General features: G+C 44.6%; 1 protein-coding gene across 1 annotated transcript; it reads right to left on the reverse strand.

Annotated features, from left to right (window-relative positions):
* Positions 1-14,242: 14,242 nt before the first annotated feature.
* On the reverse strand, positions 14,243-19,590 carry FGF4 (fibroblast growth factor 4). The gene is made up of 3 exons (XM_064660086.1): positions 19,284-19,590; positions 18,471-18,574; positions 14,243-16,749 (listed from the first exon to the last, which is right to left on the reverse strand). Exons 1-3 carry the CDS (start codon positions 19,588-19,590, stop codon positions 16,573-16,575), a joined length of 588 nt encoding a protein of 195 aa, XP_064516156.1. The 3' UTR covers positions 14,243-16,572.
* Positions 19,591-21,106: the final 1,516 nt, after the last annotated feature.

The raw sequence follows: 21,106 nt of genomic DNA on the forward strand, positions 1-21,106 counted from the left end.
CAGGAAAATGAAGGTATCTCGCCTTGGTCTGGAAGGTTTGGTGGTAGGGAAGAGGAGCAGGTGGCTGAATGAGTTTTAGCCCACCTGTGTCTTTTCAGGTACACCTTCTGTTTGGAGTTGTACACATCTGTAAACCCCACCTTCCATTAACTGTGGTGATTTAGAAGAAAATAAATTCAAATTACTAGATCTCTGTGTGTGTGTGTGTTCAGTGAAAAAAGGCTCTGTTTATGGCAGCATTTAAGCTTGAGTCAGGGTAAGTGGTTTGAGGGAAAACTGATGTCCCTCCTTGCTAAGCTTCAGTTTGCCTTTAGGAGTAAGCAGTATCAGAGCATTTGGAATAAACCAAACCTGGATATGTGCTCAGTGAAGTGCCCTGACATGCTCATGGCCATTCAGTCCATGGCATCTGATTAGACTTTACCTGAACAATGTCCAGTGTGGGTCCTCAGCACCCAGGGACAATTATGGGACAGTTCAGGATATTCATACCATTTTCTGGGTTTTTTTAAAATAAATATTTTTTTTCTGTGCATGTTCCAGCAATTCCAAATCTTGACATGGCATCTGACCAACTCTACTGCAGATTTCACTTATTTGCTCAGCAGAAAACGTGGTGATGTTTTATTATGCACTTCAGATGCTTTGACTCTGTCCTTCATATCCCAGCTCCTTGTCCTTCCAGCTTAGGCTGATGGAGTGAGGAGTGTGAACCAAACTGTGGTGAATTCTTGCACCTGAGCTTTTATATCAGTCTTCCTGCTCTTGGTGTGGGCTGATCCCTGTTTACAAGGTGATTTCTACCTCCTTGTTCTCAGCTTTCTGAAGTGTAGGTCTAAGGAATTACGGAGGGGATTATCACTGTCTTCTTATTTACTGGTGGGAAAGCTATCAAGGTAGTGATGCAAAACAGGCTTCTGGTAAAAATTCCCAAAACATGGATTGAAAGAGAAGAAGCCTGTGGAAAAAAACCCTCTGAATTTCCTTTTGGAAAAAATTGCACTTTTCCCCAGCCATAAAATTGCAAACTGCACAAAGTCTTAACGGGGAAATGAGGCAGGTTACATATCTCAGGAATATTGTGGGCAGGTGGCTCAAAGTTTGGTTGTTTTTTTTTTTTTCTGGTACTATGGAAGATAAGATCAGAGTTTAAGGAATGAACCTCCTATCTAGAATGCAATGGAGCAAGTAGGAGTAGTTAATTCTAAAATTATTTTCTCATCCACAGTACCACAGGACAAGAACATTTCTTAATAGTTTTGTTAAACCTCATGTGGGTTTTGTTAAGGCTCCCATGGGTCTTAAACCTCCTGTCTACAGAAACCCTCTGTCCCTTCTTTATTATCTGCTGCAGTAACGTAAGAAAGGAAGAGGTGAATAAAGTGATCTAGAGATACCCATTCAGATTTTTTAATCCACTGAATTATTGACCACTACAAATGTAACCACCAAGTCATTTTCTGTGCACACTGTGGAGGAAAGATATTGTTCGTGTGGATGGTTAATCAGGAACACTTCAGAAGCACAGCTCTGAGCCATTTCTGAACATGCAGGTTACTCACCCGAGGCAGAAATGCAGGGGATGAATAAGGGATCCACTTGTCCAGAAGGAAGGGAAATAGCATGTATGTGCACATCCTAAATACAGAAATTTCAGCAGTTTTTCTCTTTGAGACAGGTGCCAATCACAAATCCTAGATTCGTATTACAAAGTGTCCATGACTACTGTTTGTACAAGCAATCACGGCTTAATTAATTAGTCAATGTAATCAACTCTCAGTGGGCACTTCACAAGGTCCCATTTGTCGCTGGGGTGGCACATTCAACCACCCTGAGCTAAGTGGTGACTTCTTAAGCCCCAGAAAGCAAAGTCACCAAACTACAAAACACCAAATGCAGTTGGTTTCTCAAATGCATGATGGTTTATCAGCTCGTTTCCCCTTCTTTGGAGACTTCAACACTGGCCTTCTTCCAGCATTTCCAATTTACCCCCACAGCTTTGCCCACCATACCCCTCAGCAGCTTTTCTGGCTCTGTCTTTTCCCACTTGATGCTGCTGGATAATGCTGTTCAATCCCCCACATGAACAGCAGGGCTGTGAGGAATCCTGGCCACAGGAGTCCTAGGAGAAGAAAATGGGATGCCAGCACCCTCTTTATTTGGCTGACACAGGGATCCTGGACTGGCTGGTTCATTAAAGGGGTGTTGCAAGATAGTGATTACAGGGGAAAGTTCAGCTGCTTTCCCTTTGAAATGCATAAAAGGTGGTGTTCAGGTAATGGTTTTGAAGGTTAGTCCTTTTGATGTCTGCAGGCTTTGCACTTGCACATCTGGAAGCCTGCACACCTTGCTACAAACAGAGATCCCAGCTCTGCCTCCCAGCTGGCTCCACAAAAGGTCAGAGGGGTGCACATCACTTACAAATGCCACCCTTTTTTTTTTTCCCTTCCGTAGCTTTCTTCAAATTGTACGTTGTTAACTTGCTTTGGTGATTGTTTAATTCATTTTATTTTTTACTCACCTTCAAAGAATAAGCAATCTGGCCCCACAGACTTCACAGTGTTGCCACAGGGATGGCCAGGGACCAGCATTTCTTCTTGGAAGCTGATTCAGGCCCCAGTGAGGGGCACGTGAAGGCTTTGCTATGGTGCCAAGTGCCCCCATCCCACCATGAAAGAGCTGAGGATGTCCTGACCATCAAAGGAAATGTTTGGACATTTCCTTTGACATCAAAGCTCAGTTTGGACATAAGTCTTACTAATTTCAGCCTCTCTAGCCTGGTGTTGAATTACCTTTTACCTCTAAATTCATGTTCAGACCATACAAGAAGGGACAAAATGTCACCATCATTCAAATACTGCTGTATGGAAGCAATGCCTGTGGAAAACTTCTTTGTGCCACAGCTCAAAAACAAATATGCATGTTCTCACCCAGAAATGGGAGGAACCATCGCTGCCTTTTGAAATACTTGGAAAAAAATACCACTGCATTTGAGAAGCTGTTTGATTTAGAGAGTTGGCTGTGTCTTCCAGGTAAGTGGAAGAAATTTTGGGGCTTCAAGACTGCTGTGTTAAACATAAGAGTTTACTCCACAGGACATAAAGACCAAGGATTTTCCAAATTCAGTTTCCTTCCTTTCCAACTGGGTCTTTTGTTGGTTGAGCCATTTGATTTAGGGATTGGTTGGACCCAGAACCATGGTGTTTAACATCCTTCAAATATTTTGTCATAACTGGAAAAGTATATCTGGGGAGATTTGCATGGAATGGGCCAGATTGAAGATGAGTTTAGTCCAGGATCCTGCCAGTTTGGTGGTGGTTGGCTACAGGTATCTACAGAACAAGATAAATAGGAACATATATAGTCATTCTTCAACCTTTGGCAATATTTCCTAGAGGGACTTTTTGAAATGAAGGTTGCAATTGCATTTTTCCATAATGGTTTTGAAAAAGGTGCCCAGTAGTGATTATTAACTCATTTCTAGTTTTAATGGTCTTTCCTTGAGCCCTTTTGAAGAGAGACAACACATTTGCTCTCTTTCCTTCCTCTGATACTAAGGCTGGTGTAAGTACTGAGTTTCATATCCCAGTTATCAGTTCAATGGGCCCATATTTGAGCTCATCTAAGCTCTGATACCCTTGGGTCAATAGCAGCGTGGGTAACTACCCTGGTGGATTTGCCCCAGGACAGAAAAGAAAAGAAAATCCAATGGATGGACACTTATACAATAAAAACATTATTTACAGAAAGCTTTTAGACCAAACTGGCAAAATGTGTAGCAGCAATTCATCAGCTCATCTCGCTGTGGCACTCAGCATGGTCTAAAACCTCCACCTAAGTAATACTTTTAATAGTTTTTTTACATTGTTCACCCACTGCACTTTTTTCTTTTTTTTAATTAAACACATAAATTAAGGAACCTCCCATTTTCTCTTTTAATTTCTGAAACATGAAGCACAAGATAATGCTGCATCTTAAGGCAGCTTTTCAAACAGCCAGTCCCCATCCAAGCCCATCGGTCCTCCCTCCCCTTCTCCTCCCCAGGAACACATTCCTGCAAAACTCCAGCTAAAGTGGCTTTGTTGTCCTCGGGGTGCCCTGCCAGCTAGCAGCCCATGCCATGACACAGCATTCCTCCTGCTTTGTTTTGGGCTGCTACGATCTGGAGCTGACATTTAACAGAACTGCATTAATGCCTCCCCAAGACAAGGCTCCTTGTTGAGCGCCGATCGCTGAAGCTGCAAGTTTTAGGCACGGCCATGAGTGGGGTGTGCAGACACGAATCCCAAAGGGGAGTTGCCCCCCTTCCTTGGGGGATGCATGGCTTGTTTTGCCATAGATTTTGCACCCCTGAGGCAAAACCATTCCTCCTTGGAGACCAGGGAGTGCCATTTACCTTGGCAGCTTCAGGCAGAGCGGGGAAGCCTTTTCCAAGCTCTCTACGGACACCCATCGTGCACCTCTGAGAGGCTTGCACTGGTTTTTTGGGACTGAAATGGGTAAACATATTCAGGACACGTGGGATAGGACCCATGTTGGGTGTATTTCCTTACCAGCACCTGATTCAGGGATTGACTTTTCACTGAAGCCAACAGAAAACTTCCCTACTCACCTCAGCACGCCCGAATCGGGGCTGCAACACAAAACATACATTTGTGAAGCCTAAAACTCTCCCCTTGTTACTCAGTCGGTGCTGATACACCTTTAATTAGCAGCAAATGCTCTTCTAAAGCCATCACAGGAAAAAAAATTTCACAGCAAACCGTTCTCTCTGCCAAAGGAGGCAGCTTTTGCTAATAGAGGCTTATAGGTGTTGGCTGGAAAGGAGAATTAAATAGCAAATGTTTGCTTTCTACTTAGCGAATGTCTGTCATAGCCCTGCTAAGTAGCCAGAAACAAATTATGTGTGAAACTCAGCATCCCTCTCCCTCTCTCTCTTTCTCTCTCCTGTGATTGATATTTGCTTATGCAGCCCAACTCTTTAATTTAATTAATGGGAATATGCTTATTTTACAAATTATAACCTTGTAATCTCCTTAGTAGGGGGAAAAAAAAAAAAAGAGCATTTTTACCACAAGTTATTCTTTGTTGCACATCATTTTATTACCAACACTGCTGTGGCCCTCTTTTCTTAAAAACTATATTAGACTTTCTGATCATTTCCATTAAATTAGAAGCAGATTTTATTCACATAAAATTTATGGGGAAGCCTCAAAGATACCCTGAAGTTGTTTATTATTAGACTGACTTCTACTGTAGCTCGATTTTTTTAAGTGCTTGTGTCAAATATTAAATGAACCAGTATTGACTGATTTTAACTACTTTTTAACAAAATAGTTGGGTGGATTTGCTTCTAGTTTCACCATTTTGAACAAAATTGTGAACTTCACTGAAATTTCATAGATCCCCATGAATGGTAAAATAATGAATACATGTTGATAGCTAGCAGAGGTATTTTTAAGTCCATTTATCTATGTTTATAGACATATTTGTAGAGCTGTGGCTGTTGTATTTTCTGTGATGCTTCAGCATAACAACGTATAAATAACCTGTTCTGGGTCTGCCTTAAGTGTGGGTTTATGATTGCCAGTTCATTCACTCTTCCCTTTTATCTGGAATATATCCTTCAGTGCACTCCCACCACCAACATAAAGAAATATTTTTATTGATGGTCACATGTAAAGGTAATTCTGTTAACTCAGCAACCTGTACAGGTGAGTGCCCGACTGTGCCCCTGGCAAACCTCCACAGCCAGTGGGATTTTCCACAGGAGCAAAGGGAAAGTAGGTTTGATGCTCCTATGAATACACTCAGAGCAAACTGGCAAGCAGATGCATATTTGCTTCCATATTTTTCTTGATTAACTTTGGAAGAGTGCAAACAATGAATAAATGCAAATTTATACTGCGTCGTCTTCCAAAAATCTAACGGAAAGAAACCTCAGATTTCTGTCACCAGGAGAAGGGAATGTGTTAGTTTTCAATCTGCAGCTCTGGTACCCCCATGAACACATACAAATTTTTATTAAATGCATATATAGTCCTTGTTTCTGCATCTGTTCACCCTTCTGTAAGAGCCATGAGGTGCTTACAGCAGAATATTTTCGTGACTATTAATCTCTAATTCAGTGTGGGCTGTTCAGCGACTGCACTGAATTATTACACCTTATTTGTCTTCTCTGATCTTTATGCAGAAGAGCATTAACTTGCTTAAAAACTGAGCTTTAAACTAATAGTGTAGAATATGCTTCCAAGCACATGGATTCCCTCCTCCTGCGAGGTCACTACTTCACTCTCACCTGACTTGTACCTTTTTCAACCTGAAGAAGTTTTTGTTGATTTTTCAGCCTTTATTCACAAATTAACTATCCTTCTTTTCTGTTCCTCATTTTGCTGGTTACCTGTGACTAAGAGTAAGACGAGGCTTTAAGGGTCCAAATTAAATCCTAGTGATAAATGGTAATTATTCTCCTAGAGTCACTCAGGCATGGGAGGACTTTGTTCAGAAATGTGGCAATTGCAGTTTGATTTCTAATGTAAGCATTGCCATTGAGGTACTTATTTGATAATAAAAACTGTAGAAGCCCAAGACTGAAATGAAATGTCTGAATTTGTAACTTTAGGAAGCATTTTGATAGACTTTCATCACAAAATAACCTTTGTGTTTTTGTTTAGTCCTTTAATCCGTATTTTGGGCTAAAATGTATTCCGAAATTATAGCATTTACTGAATAAGTCCTAGTCTAGTACATCCTGAGGAATAATCATCTGGGGCACTTTATTCTATGATGATACATTCTTTGCTATTTACTAACAATTAATCTAAAACATTAACTCCATGAATTATTTGCCAATGGTATTTTATGGCTATAATACCTATCATATAATTTAAATTTTGTATATATGTATATATAAGTGCACATGTATATATATTTAAAGGAAAAAATAGATAGCAAGAATTAATTTAAAACAAATCACTCTCTTGGATGTGACTCGTGTTACTAGAATAAAGATTTGCAGAAGATGCTAAATTTCTGACCATCGAGGTCAAATACCTCCAGTTTAGATTACTATGTAATTTCTTGGGTTTCCATTTATAGGCCTGACTTCAGCAGTGTCTCTGCAATCAAATTCTTTCAAACACAATCACTATTTAACACAAAGCCACGTGAGATGGCCATCTAGAGAGATATCCTTCTGAACGAAAATACCCTTTGCTTTCATTATTCCATCAGGGCAGACCTTCTTTCCATGGCATAAGACTATCAGGGTTATATTTAGAACTTGCATAGCTCTATAAATACTTAAGTGCTTTTCCTTGACCATCCTAAGCACGCTAAAAAACCCCTGTGCTGAAATGCCCACACCATGATTGCAAAAACAGATACAACCCAGTGAATCATATCTGATAACATATCAGAGAGAACAAAGGACCTGGGGTTTATGCTTTTCTGGCTGGCACAGACACTTGATGTTCTAATTCTCTTTCCATTATGGTCTGTGACTAGTACACCTTGCTCCTCGAGATGGATGTGGTGAACTCTTCGCTGGCTGAGCTTGGCCAACCCTCAGACGTGGGGAGAGAAAATGCAGAGGACTGAGGGAAAGTCCTCTGTGGGCCAAAATAAAACATAGGCAAGTGAGAAGTTCTGTGCTAAGCTGAAAGGGAGGTTGAACTTAATGAAGATGTAAACTAAGGGCAGATCCTGACCAGAGCAGTAAGAGTTTTAAACTCAGAGAGGGTAGATCCAGACTAGATGAGGAAGAATTTTTTGTATGATGAAGGTGGTGAAACTGTGGCACAGGTTACCCAGAGAGGCTGTAGGTGCCCTATCCCTGGAATCATTCAAGATCAGGTTGGACAGGGCCTTGAGGAACCTGATCTAGTCGAAGATGTCCCCGCTTATTGCAGGGGGGGTTGGACTGCATGACCTCTTAAAGGTCCCTTCTAAGCAAAACCACTCTATGATTCTGTGATTCTGTGACAATAAACCCACCCTGACAAGAGCATAGGAGGTAGTCCAGGCCTATTAACATCTGCAGGAGCAAATCTGAGTCACAGGGTCAGATAATAGCACCAATCACGTCCACGTTGGCAGAGTTTGCATCACTGCTCTTGTGACCTGTGCCAGCAGGCTCAAGCCTTGGTTAAACCTGGAGTGGTTTTGGCCTTAACACGATGCATAAGGTCAGCAGAATAAAATCTGTTGAAAGACCTCAAGGGAAAGAAAAAGGGTATAAAAAGTGGGAGAGGAAGAAAAGAGTAGAAAAAGCGGGAGAGAAAGGGAGGGTGATCGAAGGTAACGCTACCAGAAAAACATCAGAAAAGGCAGTAGAAAACCAAAAGAGGAGCATGAAAATGCATCACGACAGGATGATGTGGAAGGAGGAAGGGTGCTGGCTTGGATGGGGGATATTTCTGGACAGAAGCCCGTGAGGAGGAAGCTGGGCACAGGCAGGGCTCCGTGGGGAAAGGCAGTGCCAGTCACCCTGCCCTGGCAGAGGAGGAAGGTCAAAACCACGGGGGAAAAGCAACCGCGGTAATTTTCCTCTGGGGCTGTGGAAAAGGTGTAATAAACAGCAGCCGGAGTTAAGGCTGTTGGCAGGTCGTTCCTCGCCTATCCGTGCAGGCACGGCCGATCCCGGGGTCGTCGCTCGGCAGTAACCTCCGGGATCCAGCGCTCGTGCCCCGGAGGGATCAGCCCGCTTATCTCGGAGCTCGCTGGCAGGAAAGGCGCCGGCACAAAGGCACTCTGGCTCCAGAGTGAGAGCGCACAGGTGAGATAGTGAGCTAACTGCCCGGGTTAATGTGTAACCAGCTCCTCGCGGGCCGGCTCCTGCCTCCCAGCGGCATCAGGGCTCCTCGGAGCGGGATTCGGGATGGAAGGCGAGCACTGCCGGGCTGTAACGCGCCCTTCCCTCACCAGGTAATAAGGAGCTGGTCGGAGTAGAGTGGTGTCCCTCCAGGAGGGAGAGCAGAGGGGTGCCCAGGCCTGGCAGAGCAGTGGTGCTCACCCCCAGACGGTGCCCACTGATTGTCCCGCTGGAGGACCAGGACGGGGCTTGCAGATGAGCCACAATCACTCTGGTGCTGTGTTGGGCATGGGGAGGCACTGGAGCAGCCTTGGCTTGGCGAGGCAGGAGCCCTGTGTAGGGCACCCATCCCCTTGCACTGCTCGGCCACGAGCTGCTGTGAGCCAGCCTGGGCAGCCCCCTCCCTGGGCAGGGATCAGAACGGGGACCCACTTCCCATCTGGGAGAAAGAGAAGAGAAAGAGCTTGTAAGAGGTTTGTCCAGAAAAAGCTCCAAAATGTTCCTCGTGGATGAGCCCTCGAGCCTGTTGGGCAGCCAGAGGTGCACGGCTGGACATTTCTTCTGAACTTCTTTAACAAGATCCCCACAAGACTGGGGTCTGTCCTGTCCCAAAGGGATGCTCATCTTGCAGGTGGGACTCCCTTTCTTCTCACAAGCACCTCGGTGACATTAAACAGCTGTATTGGCCCCAGCCAGCACTACAAACACCTTTCTTGAAGGCACTGGAAGCAAACAGATGTAGCTGCAGAGATAATGAAAATGTATGTAAATAGTAGCTCCCCAGAAACCACCAAGTTTTACCAAGTGGCTTTGACACTTGCCAAACACCTTTAAGCTGATAAAGATCTGATTTGTACTTCAGAAGTAACCTGATTAGCAACCAATTTGAATCTGGAATATGTTAATTGGTACAAACATCACTAAATCACTTTCTTTAACCTATAAGAAGTAGTGTGAATGAACGATAGTGAAGGTCAACACAGCCTGAGGAGTCACAGGGAATGAGTAGTTCTGTATTTACCCACAATAAAATACTATGATTAGTAATAAAATATAATTGCATGTACACACACACAGTGACACTAGAAGGTACCCAAGGTCAACCCAACACTCAGAATTTAAGAAAAACTGAATTAAACCTACCTTTGAAGCTAAAATCTGGTCATGAACCACCTTTTTTTTGTCAGGAGTCCTGCCCCTTTCTGTGCCCAGTACAGAGGGCATTCAGTAAATGAGAATTTGGGTTTCATACAGCAGACTGACCCCACATTCTCACAAACCCAGAATTCCTGTCTCACAAATTTTGAATATATTAATGGATATATTTTGAACACTGTTTATAACAGCTTGAAAACAAGGAGCTGAAGCACAGAGATATTAGTGTCAAAAAGCTGAATTAATGTAAACTGTCCAGGTTCAAAGCTTCCTGTCATGGTATTTCAGAGTGCTTGTCGTTACCTGGCATTTATATCTGCCACACAGCTGCAGCTAAGGGATGTTTTGGGGGCTCATCATCTTCACCACTCTTCATAGTGTCTTGGTGGGTATTCAGGAGGGAAGGGCTGGATCTTGGGGTTGTTCAGCCTGGAGAAAAGAAGGCTCCAGGGAGACCTGACAGCTCCTTCCAGTACTTTGAGGCACTACAGGAAAGAGGGACTTCAGACAGGGACATGCACAGGACCAGGGGGAATGGCTTTAAACAGAAAGAGGGTAGGTTTAGATTAGATATTGGGAAGAAATTCTTCCCTGTGAGGGTGAGGAGGCCCTGGCACAGACTGCCCAGAGAAGCTGTGGCTGCCCCATCCCTGGAAGTGTCCAAGGCCAGGCTGGATGGGGCGTGGAGCAACCTGGGCTAGTGGAAGGTGTCCCTGCCCATGGCATGGGGTTGGAACCAGATGATCTTTAAGGGTCCAACCCAAACCATTCCACGATTCTATAATTCAACGACCACTTATTGCACCCTGTCACTGACATCTGCCCTGTTGGCAGAGGTGACACCAACATCTGATTCTGCAGCAGGGCACTGAACTGTTTTCTCCTCAAAAACATTCCATTCACTATCTGATTTCTGCCTCTGTAGCAAATCACAGAGGGAACCTTTTATCAAGTTCTGCCTTCATTTTACTTACTTGCTTTACTCCCAGCACAGACCTGTTCAGGTTGCAGGTCCATCAGCAGTATTCGATTTTGCTGAGAAGTGGTTCTCAGAATTCAGTGTGTCTTTAGCATGGAGAAGACATATCTGCTAGTACCATGCCCAAAAGGGCACGCACCATTTTTTGGCATGCTTGCAAAAAGGTAAAAACAATCATCCTGGTTTTCAGAAACATTTGTTTGAATTTTATAAATTTGTAAGCATCTATAAAGAGTCTTAGAAATCAATAAACAATCAGTGTGTTCTATAGACATAACAAATCAGTTTCTTTTTAATACAGAATCATAGAATGGTTTGGGCTGGAATGAACCTTAAAGCTTATCTGGTTCCAACTCCTCTGCCATGGGCAGGGACACCTTCCACTAGCCCAGATTGCTCCAAGCCCCGTCCAACCTGTCCTTGAAACTTATGATAAAAGAAAACATATTTAGTATATATTTATATTAAGAAATTGTTTGCCTGAAGAGACTGGCTGTAGACATTTCTTGGGTGATATTTTTAAGTAATCAATTTTTAAGTTTAGGGCAATATTTCCTGCCTGAAGTCTGTAAATTGTGACTTGGGCGCAGGAAGCTGAAATTGTGCTGTTCCTCCCTTTTGCAGGTTGTATTGGCTGAAAGCAGCTTGGTACTACAATTTTGCACTACCCCATCCATTTTTAGATTATTTACTGGAAGGACAACGGGGGGGTGTTGTTTTGTGGGGTTTTTCTCGTTGGTTTGGTTTTCCACGTTAAAAATCTGTTTTCCAAACACCAATTCTCTGTGTCATATAAAGGGAGCTGCGGTGTTTCGGGGAATTCCTTTTAACTTCCACGCTGGAGTGGTTGCTAGTCATTATCAAAAGCCTCCCCAGCCCTTAACAGACTGTCTTTAATTGGCCACTTGCATGGTCAGTTAACAGGCTGTGGTGGAAACCAAGTGGCAAAGTGTGAACAAGCGAATCTGGCCCTATAAACCCGGTGACCGCTCTGAAACCTGCGGCTATTTATATACGGGGCAGTGTTTTGTCATGCTGATTTTTATTAGCACAGATTAGACACAGACAACTTGGGAGATGTCACAGATGAGTCAGAAAATGTTAAGCACGGACCATTTAAAAACATGCAAGCCTGCAAAGGAGGGATGGGGCTTGGGAGCCTTCTCTCCGTCCTTCCCCCAGCAAACAAGGGCACGGTGCAGGGCCAGGCTGGCACTGCCCCTCCTCTGGTTATCCCACTGGCTGGATCATCCCTGGGTGGAGGGAAACGTGCCTGGCTTGCAGAACCTTTCCATCCTTAGGGAAGGTTTTTGGTTGTGTAAGGAATGTTTGGTAGATGGCAGGAACACTGGGCACGGCTGGAGCACGGCAGTGCTCCCAGCGATCTCAGAAATGCTGAACCAGGTGAGCTATCAGAGACTCTTTTTTTGGAGGGTTAAAATTAAGTTTCACCTTTAACGCATTTATTTTACTACCTCAAAAGGCAATGTGAGGAAAGCTCATCCCTGGAAGTGTTCAAAAAGCCAGGTTGGATGTGGCTTTGAGCAGCCTGGTCTAGTGGAAAGTGCCCCTGCCCATGGCAGGGGGGTTGGAACTAGATGGACTTTAAGACCCCTTCCAACCCAAACCATTCTGTGATTCTATGAAAGTTGACTTAGCAATGAAGCAAAAAAATGGGTGATGTCAGAGGAGGAGAGTTTCTCTACCGTCCCCTGGGACATCTCAAGCTGCTCCATCTGTGGTGGCAAAAGGCCCTTATATTTTTCTGTGGGTAGGACCCCATGTGCAGCACCAGTGCTCTTCTTGGTCCTACAAACCTGCAAAGCTACTGCTCTGAAATCTCACCTTCCTAAAAGCCAAGCCTGAGGATTTATCTCCAATCTTGAAATTATAATTGCATGTCTCCCCGAGGCCGAAATAAATTTTCATCCCAGGCGAAAACTTCTTGTTATAATTTTGGAAGTCCTGGCAGTGATAAATTTGTTTGTTCTTTTTACAACATTGTAAACAAAAGAAGTTAATTATGAAAAATTATTACGTCTGCATGCCTATTTATTCTGGCTCTATTCATAGCAGCATTAAATATGCTGCAGCTATACTTGTGCAGTTATAAAAACTCCACCTGTGCTACGTATTTATAGAGCCTATACAACTTTAGAGAGAAATTGTCCTTGTTCAGAGTGAGGGCACTTGGACATTCCCAGCTCATCTATCGCCTTCCCTTTTCTAGGAATAGAAAAAAAGAGCATCACTCAGTGGAAAATTAAGTGGAAAAGCCTCTATTTTGGGGTCTGGATTTTTGTTTTGTATGGCCCTTACTTAGCTGGAAAAACTCCCTTTGCTGTCAAGGTGTGGAAAATCAGACCAGAATATTGTCATTCCTATTAAGTGCCCCCTCCCTAATCCTAGCAAAGGGGTAGAACTGAAAGCACAGAGATTGGGCACAGTGTGTGCACGTGTGTACAAGTGCATGTATGAGTATTTATCAATAAAAGTCGTGCCAAAGAATCACAAGATCATTAAGGTTGGAAAAGACCTCCAAGATCATCGAGTCCACCCTTTGACCAGACATCACCATGCCCACTAAACCATGTCACAAAGTGCCACATCCACTCATTTTTTTGAACATTTTCAGGGACAGTGACTCCACCACTTCCCTGTGGAGCTTTAACCACTCTTTCAGTGATGAAACTTTTCCTGATCTTGCCCTGTGGTGTGCCACACAGCACTTCATACTTCCACACACCTGTATTAGGAGTAATCACTAATTGCAAAAAGAGCCTGTCTCAAACCAAACAGGTGATCCTGCAGTCTCTTGCATCAGTGTGGTCACACTCCACAGAGCGAGCCAGCAGCACTCATTAAAGCCCAAACCAGGCAATCAGGTCTGTCTGTAGTGTTAACAGCCAGCAACACAAACCCCAAAGCTGATTTGTGCCCCTGACCGTTAATTTTAGATGCTGCAGGAGAAGCTGCCATCATGAATAACCAGGGAAATAATACAAGTCAGGACAGCAGCATGTGGCAGATGCAAGTGTGCATATCTGTTACTGAGCCCGTGGAGCTGGGCTTTCCTGGACCATTTCCAGCTCTGGCAGGGGGAACTTTAGCTGAGTAAGAAATCCAGGCTGTCAGTCGTGAAGTAGCTGGCAAAGGCACAAAGACTCCTTGGGCTTTGGGAAAGGGAAATAGCATTTTTTTTTTCTGTCTTTCATTGCAGGATATGTTCCCTTATAAAGAGCTAAAATCAACACCAGGGTGTCATGCATTGTAAACGTTTATCATTTATTACGTGTTTAAGTGTGCACAGCACATACACCACAGTCTTGAACAGCACCTGTATAAAACTACAGACAGATTCTGGTAAATGGTGAAAAGCTCATACCATGAAACATCGTCATCGAGGTTTTATCACAATATTTAAAAGTTACAACAACTACCTCTGAGCATATCTTGTGTGAGGCCGTTGGTTGTGGATTTAATGAAGTGACAAAAGTGGAAAGTGACAAAGAAGAACCATTTCCCAGAGAGAATCTTTGGGGTCTGATTTTGCTATCTGAAAGCTGGAACAAAATCATCAGTTGTCAGAGGTAGTGGTGATAATTACACAATGATTGCTCACATATAGAAAACACAGAAAGTACAGAAATCCTCCAATTTACAGGTAAAAATAAATCCTTAGGCATGACATTTCCTCTGTCTTGATTTGGCTTCCTTTTTTCTTAATTACTTTTGCTTGGACAGCATCTGCCTTAAGGTCTGGTCCTGGTCTGCTCTGATCTTACTGAACTTTGGTGAGTAGAGTTTGTCTTCAAGGTCATGTGTAAGCAGAGGATACAGGCAGGTCTATACCATTACAAAGGAACAAAGGCTTTTGTGTAGGAATGTAAAGAGGAAAAAGAAAAAAAAAAAGCTGAACTCAAATTTGTGTGTAGTCAGAAATAATTAGTTTAGATGGGAAGATGATCTGTAAACATCCTCTAAGTCACCAAACATTGTGGTTAGTCCTGGTTCCCGCTTAACTTTGTGATGCCCCAAAGATGAAGTATCTTATAAAGCAGAAAAAAAAAAATAAAAAAAGAACAAAAAAGACAAATGAATCCTTTTAGTGATTCCCCCGTAATGAAACCTGTCTTTTCCTTCATCACGTTAGAGACACGAGTTACACTTGAAAAATATATAAAGAGAAATATAGGGTTACTTGATGACGATACAGTACTGCAGCCTGACAGCTGTCTGCAAATATTTTCACCATGATTATCCTTACTAAAAGTAAACCACTGGGTAAAGATAGCTCAAACGTGACAAGGCTCAAATAGGATGCAACCAACTCTATCCTGAATACTTTTGGCTACATATGGAAAAAAAGAGAGATTTGGGATTACGATTGTTCCCCCGGGCCCTCCTCCAGAACTGTGAGCCCAAGCAGGAAAGTGGGAACCTTCCTTCTGTGCAGAATTTGTTAGGAGACTGGCTTTGGGAGTTAGTGAGGTAGAAATTAATCAACTTCATCAGGGAATGAGACAGCAAAAAAAAAAAAAAAAAGCAGCATACTTCTCCTTCCAAATACTGCAGCAAAAATAATAAATAGTACAAACCAACCTCAATTCCTTGTAATCAATCTAAATTCTCTCTGTGGAGCTCGTGCTCACTAGAAACCAGCAAATGCTTTTGCCTTCTAAAAACTTACAAGCATTACAGAGTTCCCCAAACTTTGAAAAATGAAGGTAGTCTCTGAATTCGATTTGAATGAAGTTAAACTGGTTCACTGTAGTTCCACAGTGCATTTTTGGGGAGAGGGACAGACACGTTATTTTTTAGCCTTACGCCAAGCAATTGTATCACTAAGGGCCAAAAAAGGTGGTTTGTCTAAATAGACAAACCCAGCCCCAATCCTGCCGAGCTGCCAGAGGTGCTTGAGCCTCTCCACTGAGAAGAGGGACTGCAGGAAAGTTCAAAGTTCAGCGCTGGCAGATCTAAAAACAGATTCGTGGGGCGGCTCTCCAGCCCCACGCTCTCCGCACCGGGGTAAACCGATCCCGCTCCAATTAAATAGCAACGCGGCACAAAGGAGCTCAGGCATTGTGTGTGGCTCCACACTGGCATCCCACTCCTTCTTGGAGGCCAAGAGCTTCTCTGGGAGTCACGGGGGAGGTTTGGAAGGCACGCAGAGGAGAACAAAGCCACCGTAACAAACAAACAAACATACAAACACATGTACGACAGCAGGCACCCTACAACACACAAACAGTGCAAAACGTTGGAAGAGAGAGGAATTGGATGTCACCTGGCTTAGGACACGGAGTAGCAGCACACCTGTGATAACTTAGAAACGAATTAAATAAACCACAGAGCGGAAGTCTTCTACTAGTTGCACCGTGAAATGAAAAAGACCTTGGGTTGGAGGTTTGTTTTGCTTTCAGAAATTTAAAAAAAAAAAAAAAAAAAAAGAAAAATCGGAGCTATAAATAAATTTTGTGACAATATATACAGATTTAAATAATTAACTTAAATATCTTACACCTACTCTTGCATAAAACTCTCCAGTAAAAGTGCACCATGTTTCTTTTCCCCAAACGTGTTCCGCGTCTTCCCCTGTGCTGAGGTAGGTCTGAAGGGAGATGTCTCAGATTCTAGGAAGAAAATGTGTCACTGTCATTGTGGGAGATACTTTATTGCCTTTCTTTGTTCTTCCATTTTTGCTCAGGGCTATGTACATCCCGGGATAAATCCTGGATTCGTAGGCATTGTAGTTGTTTGGCAGGAGAATCTCTTTGAATTTGCACTCGTCATTGAAATGGGTCTGAAATGAAAAGGAAAGAATGAGAGGGAAGGAATTTTAAACATCAGGTGTGGAAATATTCTTGCTACCAGGTGTAGGAGGTGTGTTGTGGGGATATCTGCAGGTGAGTCCCCCCTTCTTAGTAACCTTTTGAAGTGGTCTCTGAAGCTTCAAACAGGGCTCAGGAATCAGAGGATCATTAGGGATGCTGTGCCCAGGCCAGGCACGTACACCTGAAGCTGGGAAGGACAGCAGGAGTCCTGTCCCTGGGAGGGACAGGGGTTAACAGAGCTGAGGTGGGTAAGGCCCAAGCTCAGTTCTGCAGCACTGCTTATCTAATTGCTCAGTGGTTGCCCCACCAGCAGTAAATTGCCTGAGAGGCTTCAGAAAAGTCTGAATTAGACCAGCACTTTCTCATGCTGCTTGAGGAGAAAAGAGGCATTTTAAAGACACTCAGCATGGACAGTATTTTTCGCTTCTTAAAGTTTAAAATCGAAGGAAGGGTTTGGGCAACTTGAGTTAATGGCTCAGGAAAACCGAGCTGCAACACCAGCCTTTCAGTGATGAGGTTTCCTTTGCAAGCGAGTACAAAGGGGGACAGGTGTTACAAGTGTGTTATCTGGAGAGGAACAAATGAACTCATCTCTTACTACTGGGCAAAAGCCAAGGGATTTGTAAGAGAGGTCTCAGCCTGCCAAGCTGAACACTGGACTGGAGATTACTGTCCAGGACACCAAAGCAGCAGTATCCCTAAGAAATGATGCAACGGAAGTTCTGGCACTTTGGTGACTGATTCTGTCTGGCTTTTATGTAAGTTAAAATCCTCTGTAACAGGACTGATGCCCTGGAAAAGGATTCTGGATGCTTCATGTCTTCATGTGAAAATGCCCAAGTTACCACTGACATAGTCTAGCTCTTCCTCAGCCCGAGCTCCTCCAAAAAATACTTTGGAAACACAACATAGAAAATTCATGGGTAAGGAAGGAGACCCAGGAACTCGAGTTTGAAATTGTGCTGGTCACAGTAACTTACACAGAGGTGAACTCAAAAGCAGGAGGAAAGCTCAGCATGGACAAAGATATGCCCTGTCCACCTCAAATATATTTTATAAGAAGTCTCTATCTTTTCCAAAGATTCAGTGTAAAAAAAGATCTGTGTTGTCTCCTAATAGATCTTTCTTCTTATAAATCAAGATCAAACCCCAAGGATGGTGAACTGTCATGGGAACAGACCCACTCTCTTCACGAGCATCAGCAAAGAGTGATCAATAGGTATGTGACAGTCACTGATTCATCACATCAGAAAGGGTCACTTGTGAGGACCTGGCTTATCACAAGTCCAAGTGCCCTCTGAGAGATGGAGTAAGCGATTGCCCAACCTGCCTAGGGCTGTTTGTACTTACCAGAAACACATGGCCTGAGGCTAGCTTGTGGTCTTGCCACACAAATGGCTACTCTGTTGGTCTGTGTGGTAGGCAAGATGGGTAATCATAGTTGGGTGACTGCAGTTTTTATGTGAGAACCAAAGAAGTGTCATGCAAAAAAGGGGGGTTCACTTCAAAACCTCAGCAAGCAGCACAAGTGGGCAGGACGCCTTCTGTTGGCAAGGCAGACAGGGCTGCTCTGCATTGCCTGACCCAGGAGAGGCAAGGATGGGGCTTGGGCAGCTTTTAGCACCGTGCACACGTGTCACCCCAGCTGACAACAGTCCCCTCCCCAGGCGCACACTCGGTGGCTACTTACAGATCCATAGAGTTTGCCTTTGCTATTCATGGCCACGAAGAGTCCGCTCCTAACACCAAATATGCTCACCACTCCTCTTTCCACGGGAGAAATTTCCAGCAGACCTACAGAGGAGACACAGGAATCAGGGGGACAAAGGGGTACGCCCTGGAGCGTGGGGTGACAGTGCTGCACTGACCTACAGGCTCCCATCCCCGGCGTGCTGCGGATCCCCCCGCCCCAGCCCTGCTGTGGGTGGCCACAGAACCCCAGCCTCATGTGCTCCACGTGCTGCCCTATGCCCCACGCTGGGACCTCTCTTCTTTTAGCCAAGTACCTATTTTTAATTTGCCCCCCAGGCATTCTCTCGGGTAGACAAAGGTTAAAATAAGCCAAGAGCGTGCTCAGGGCAAAATGAAACATTTGTCATCGCGCAGCTTACATCCCCCCCCCCCCCCCTCCCCTCCCGCACCTTATTGTTTCAGTTGGCTATCAGAGCCACGGGGTTAAGCCCCGCAGCAGATGCTTCTCCAAGTTTTTGGGGGAGAGCCGGGCTCGCTCAGATGCGGAGGCAACCCCGCGACACCTGATGCGGCACCGACGGGTCCCCCCCCTCAACCCGGAGCGCCCCATGGGCTCAGCCGCCCTCGGGGGAGACGCAGCACCGGCAGGACTTTTTAGGGAACTCTGCCAGGCACCCACCCTCCTGTGGGGGACAAACCACTCCCCGGGGCAGGTGAGGCGCCCCCGCGACCGCGGATCTGCCCGAAGGGCAGATCCGCGGTCGCGGGGGCGTCTCACCTGCCCCGTCCGCGGGCGGCAGCGCCGTCTTACTATATCGATTCTCGCTGTGAATCCCATCGATCCGGCCGTCGGGGAGGACCTGGATGTGGAAGCCGATGCCCACGTTGCAGTAGAGGCGGCGGAGGCGTTTGATGCCCAGGAGGTAGTCGCCGTCGCGGGCGGCATCGCGGCGCTCGGCCGGGAGGCGAGCGACGGAGCGGGCGAAAAGAGCCGCGTCCCAGCGGCGCTGGCGGGGCCCGGCGGGGAGGCGACCCGGGGGCGACCGGGCCCGCACCGCCCCTGGCCACAGCAGCCCCAGGAGCAGCGCCGGCAGCAGCAGCGCCGCGGGGAGAGGCATCCCGGCTTAAGAGGGGGGGTGGCAGCCACGGGCCGGTCGCTCCGAAAATGCGCGCTCGCCACCTCTCTCTCCTTCCCCCCGCGCACCCCCCACACTTTATGCCGAGGTCGAAGACTTGGGAGGGTGTGGGGGAAAAAGGAAAAAAAAAAAAAAGGAGAAAAAGAAAAGCGACAAAAAGCCAAACAGAAAAAAAAAAGAAATTAAAGGAAAAAAAAAAAAAGAAAAAAAAACAAGCGGGGGGGAAAGGAGGGAGCTCAGTGGTCAGTCCCCCGAGGATCTGCGGTTTCCCTGGGCTGGCTGCATGGAGAGGAAATCCCGGGAGCAAGAGCTTCTGAACTTGATCTCAACTCCAGGAGTCTTGTCTGAAGTGCTGATCTTCTTCTATAGCTGCTCAGCCATAGCGCTTTAGCCCTAGCCACGATATTTATATATCCATGTGCGTTGGTACCTATTACATCACCACCTACTGCTGTCTGCTGCAGCCCTCCGGTTTAGCTGAAAGTCAAATTATCACCCTTAGATGCTTAACAACTCCGAAGCGTCTTGAAGGGAAAGGGTGAGCAGCGCTGGTGCTAAACAAGACGGACAGCACAAACTTTTAAGGAGAAAAGGTCATATTTTACGTTCATCACAGCAGCTTCCTTCCTTCTTTCTTTCTTTCTTTCCTTCTTTTTCTTTCTTTTTCTTTCTTTTTCTTTCTTGCTTTCTTTCTTACTTTCTTTTTCTTTCTTTCTTCTCTTTCTTCCTGTCTTCCTTCTTTCTCTTTCCTTCTTTTTCTCTCCCCTTCTTTCTTCTTTTCTCTTTATATCTCTTTCCTTTATATTTTCCTCTTTCGTAAGTGCCTACAAATTCTAATGCAAGATACAAAAATCAGAGAATGCCCAGCACACTTTCTCCACAACACAGTGTATGACTTTATGTAAATCTGTGGAATTTCAGCTTTTGCTGTATCCAAGCGACATGGTTTACAGTTTGCTGGATGCAGAAAAATTCCCTTCATTAAAAGCCAAGATAGTTGTTGAATGGGAGATTTAAGAAATGAAAAATTAAAGAACTTGCAAAAAAAAAATTAATAATGGAAAGGACCAGAGTTTTAATAAAAAGAACATTTTAAAGAGGCAGCTTGTCTCAAAAGTGGTAATAAAGTTTTTGATTCTAAATATCTCTTTAAGAAATCAGAAAGGAGAGCATTGCTCTGCAGTACCAGGCATGTGGAGCTCCCTCTTGGTCACTGTACTGACAGAAGCTGTAGTGACACAAGTTTATTCCTGAGCTTAGAAGCTGCCCACTCATGCAAGTATTGCTGCACTTTCTAACGGTGTGGTTGTTTTTTAGTCTTTACTTAGATGTTGCTGTTGTGTCTTAATGATGCAGTTGTTCTTAGGGAATTACTTCACTCAGTTTAAGTTCAGGAAAATGAAACTCAGCGTTTGAAAACAGGAGAAGTTTGGACTCCATCAGTCTAGAATTACTTTGCCTAGAGCAAATCCCATATGGTTTGTCACCTCCCGTAGTT

The sequence above is a fragment of the Pseudopipra pipra genome, chromosome 6, assembly GCF_036250125.1.
Source record: "Pseudopipra pipra isolate bDixPip1 chromosome 6, bDixPip1.hap1, whole genome shotgun sequence".
Classification (NCBI taxonomy): domain Eukaryota; kingdom Metazoa; phylum Chordata; class Aves; order Passeriformes; family Pipridae; genus Pseudopipra; species Pseudopipra pipra.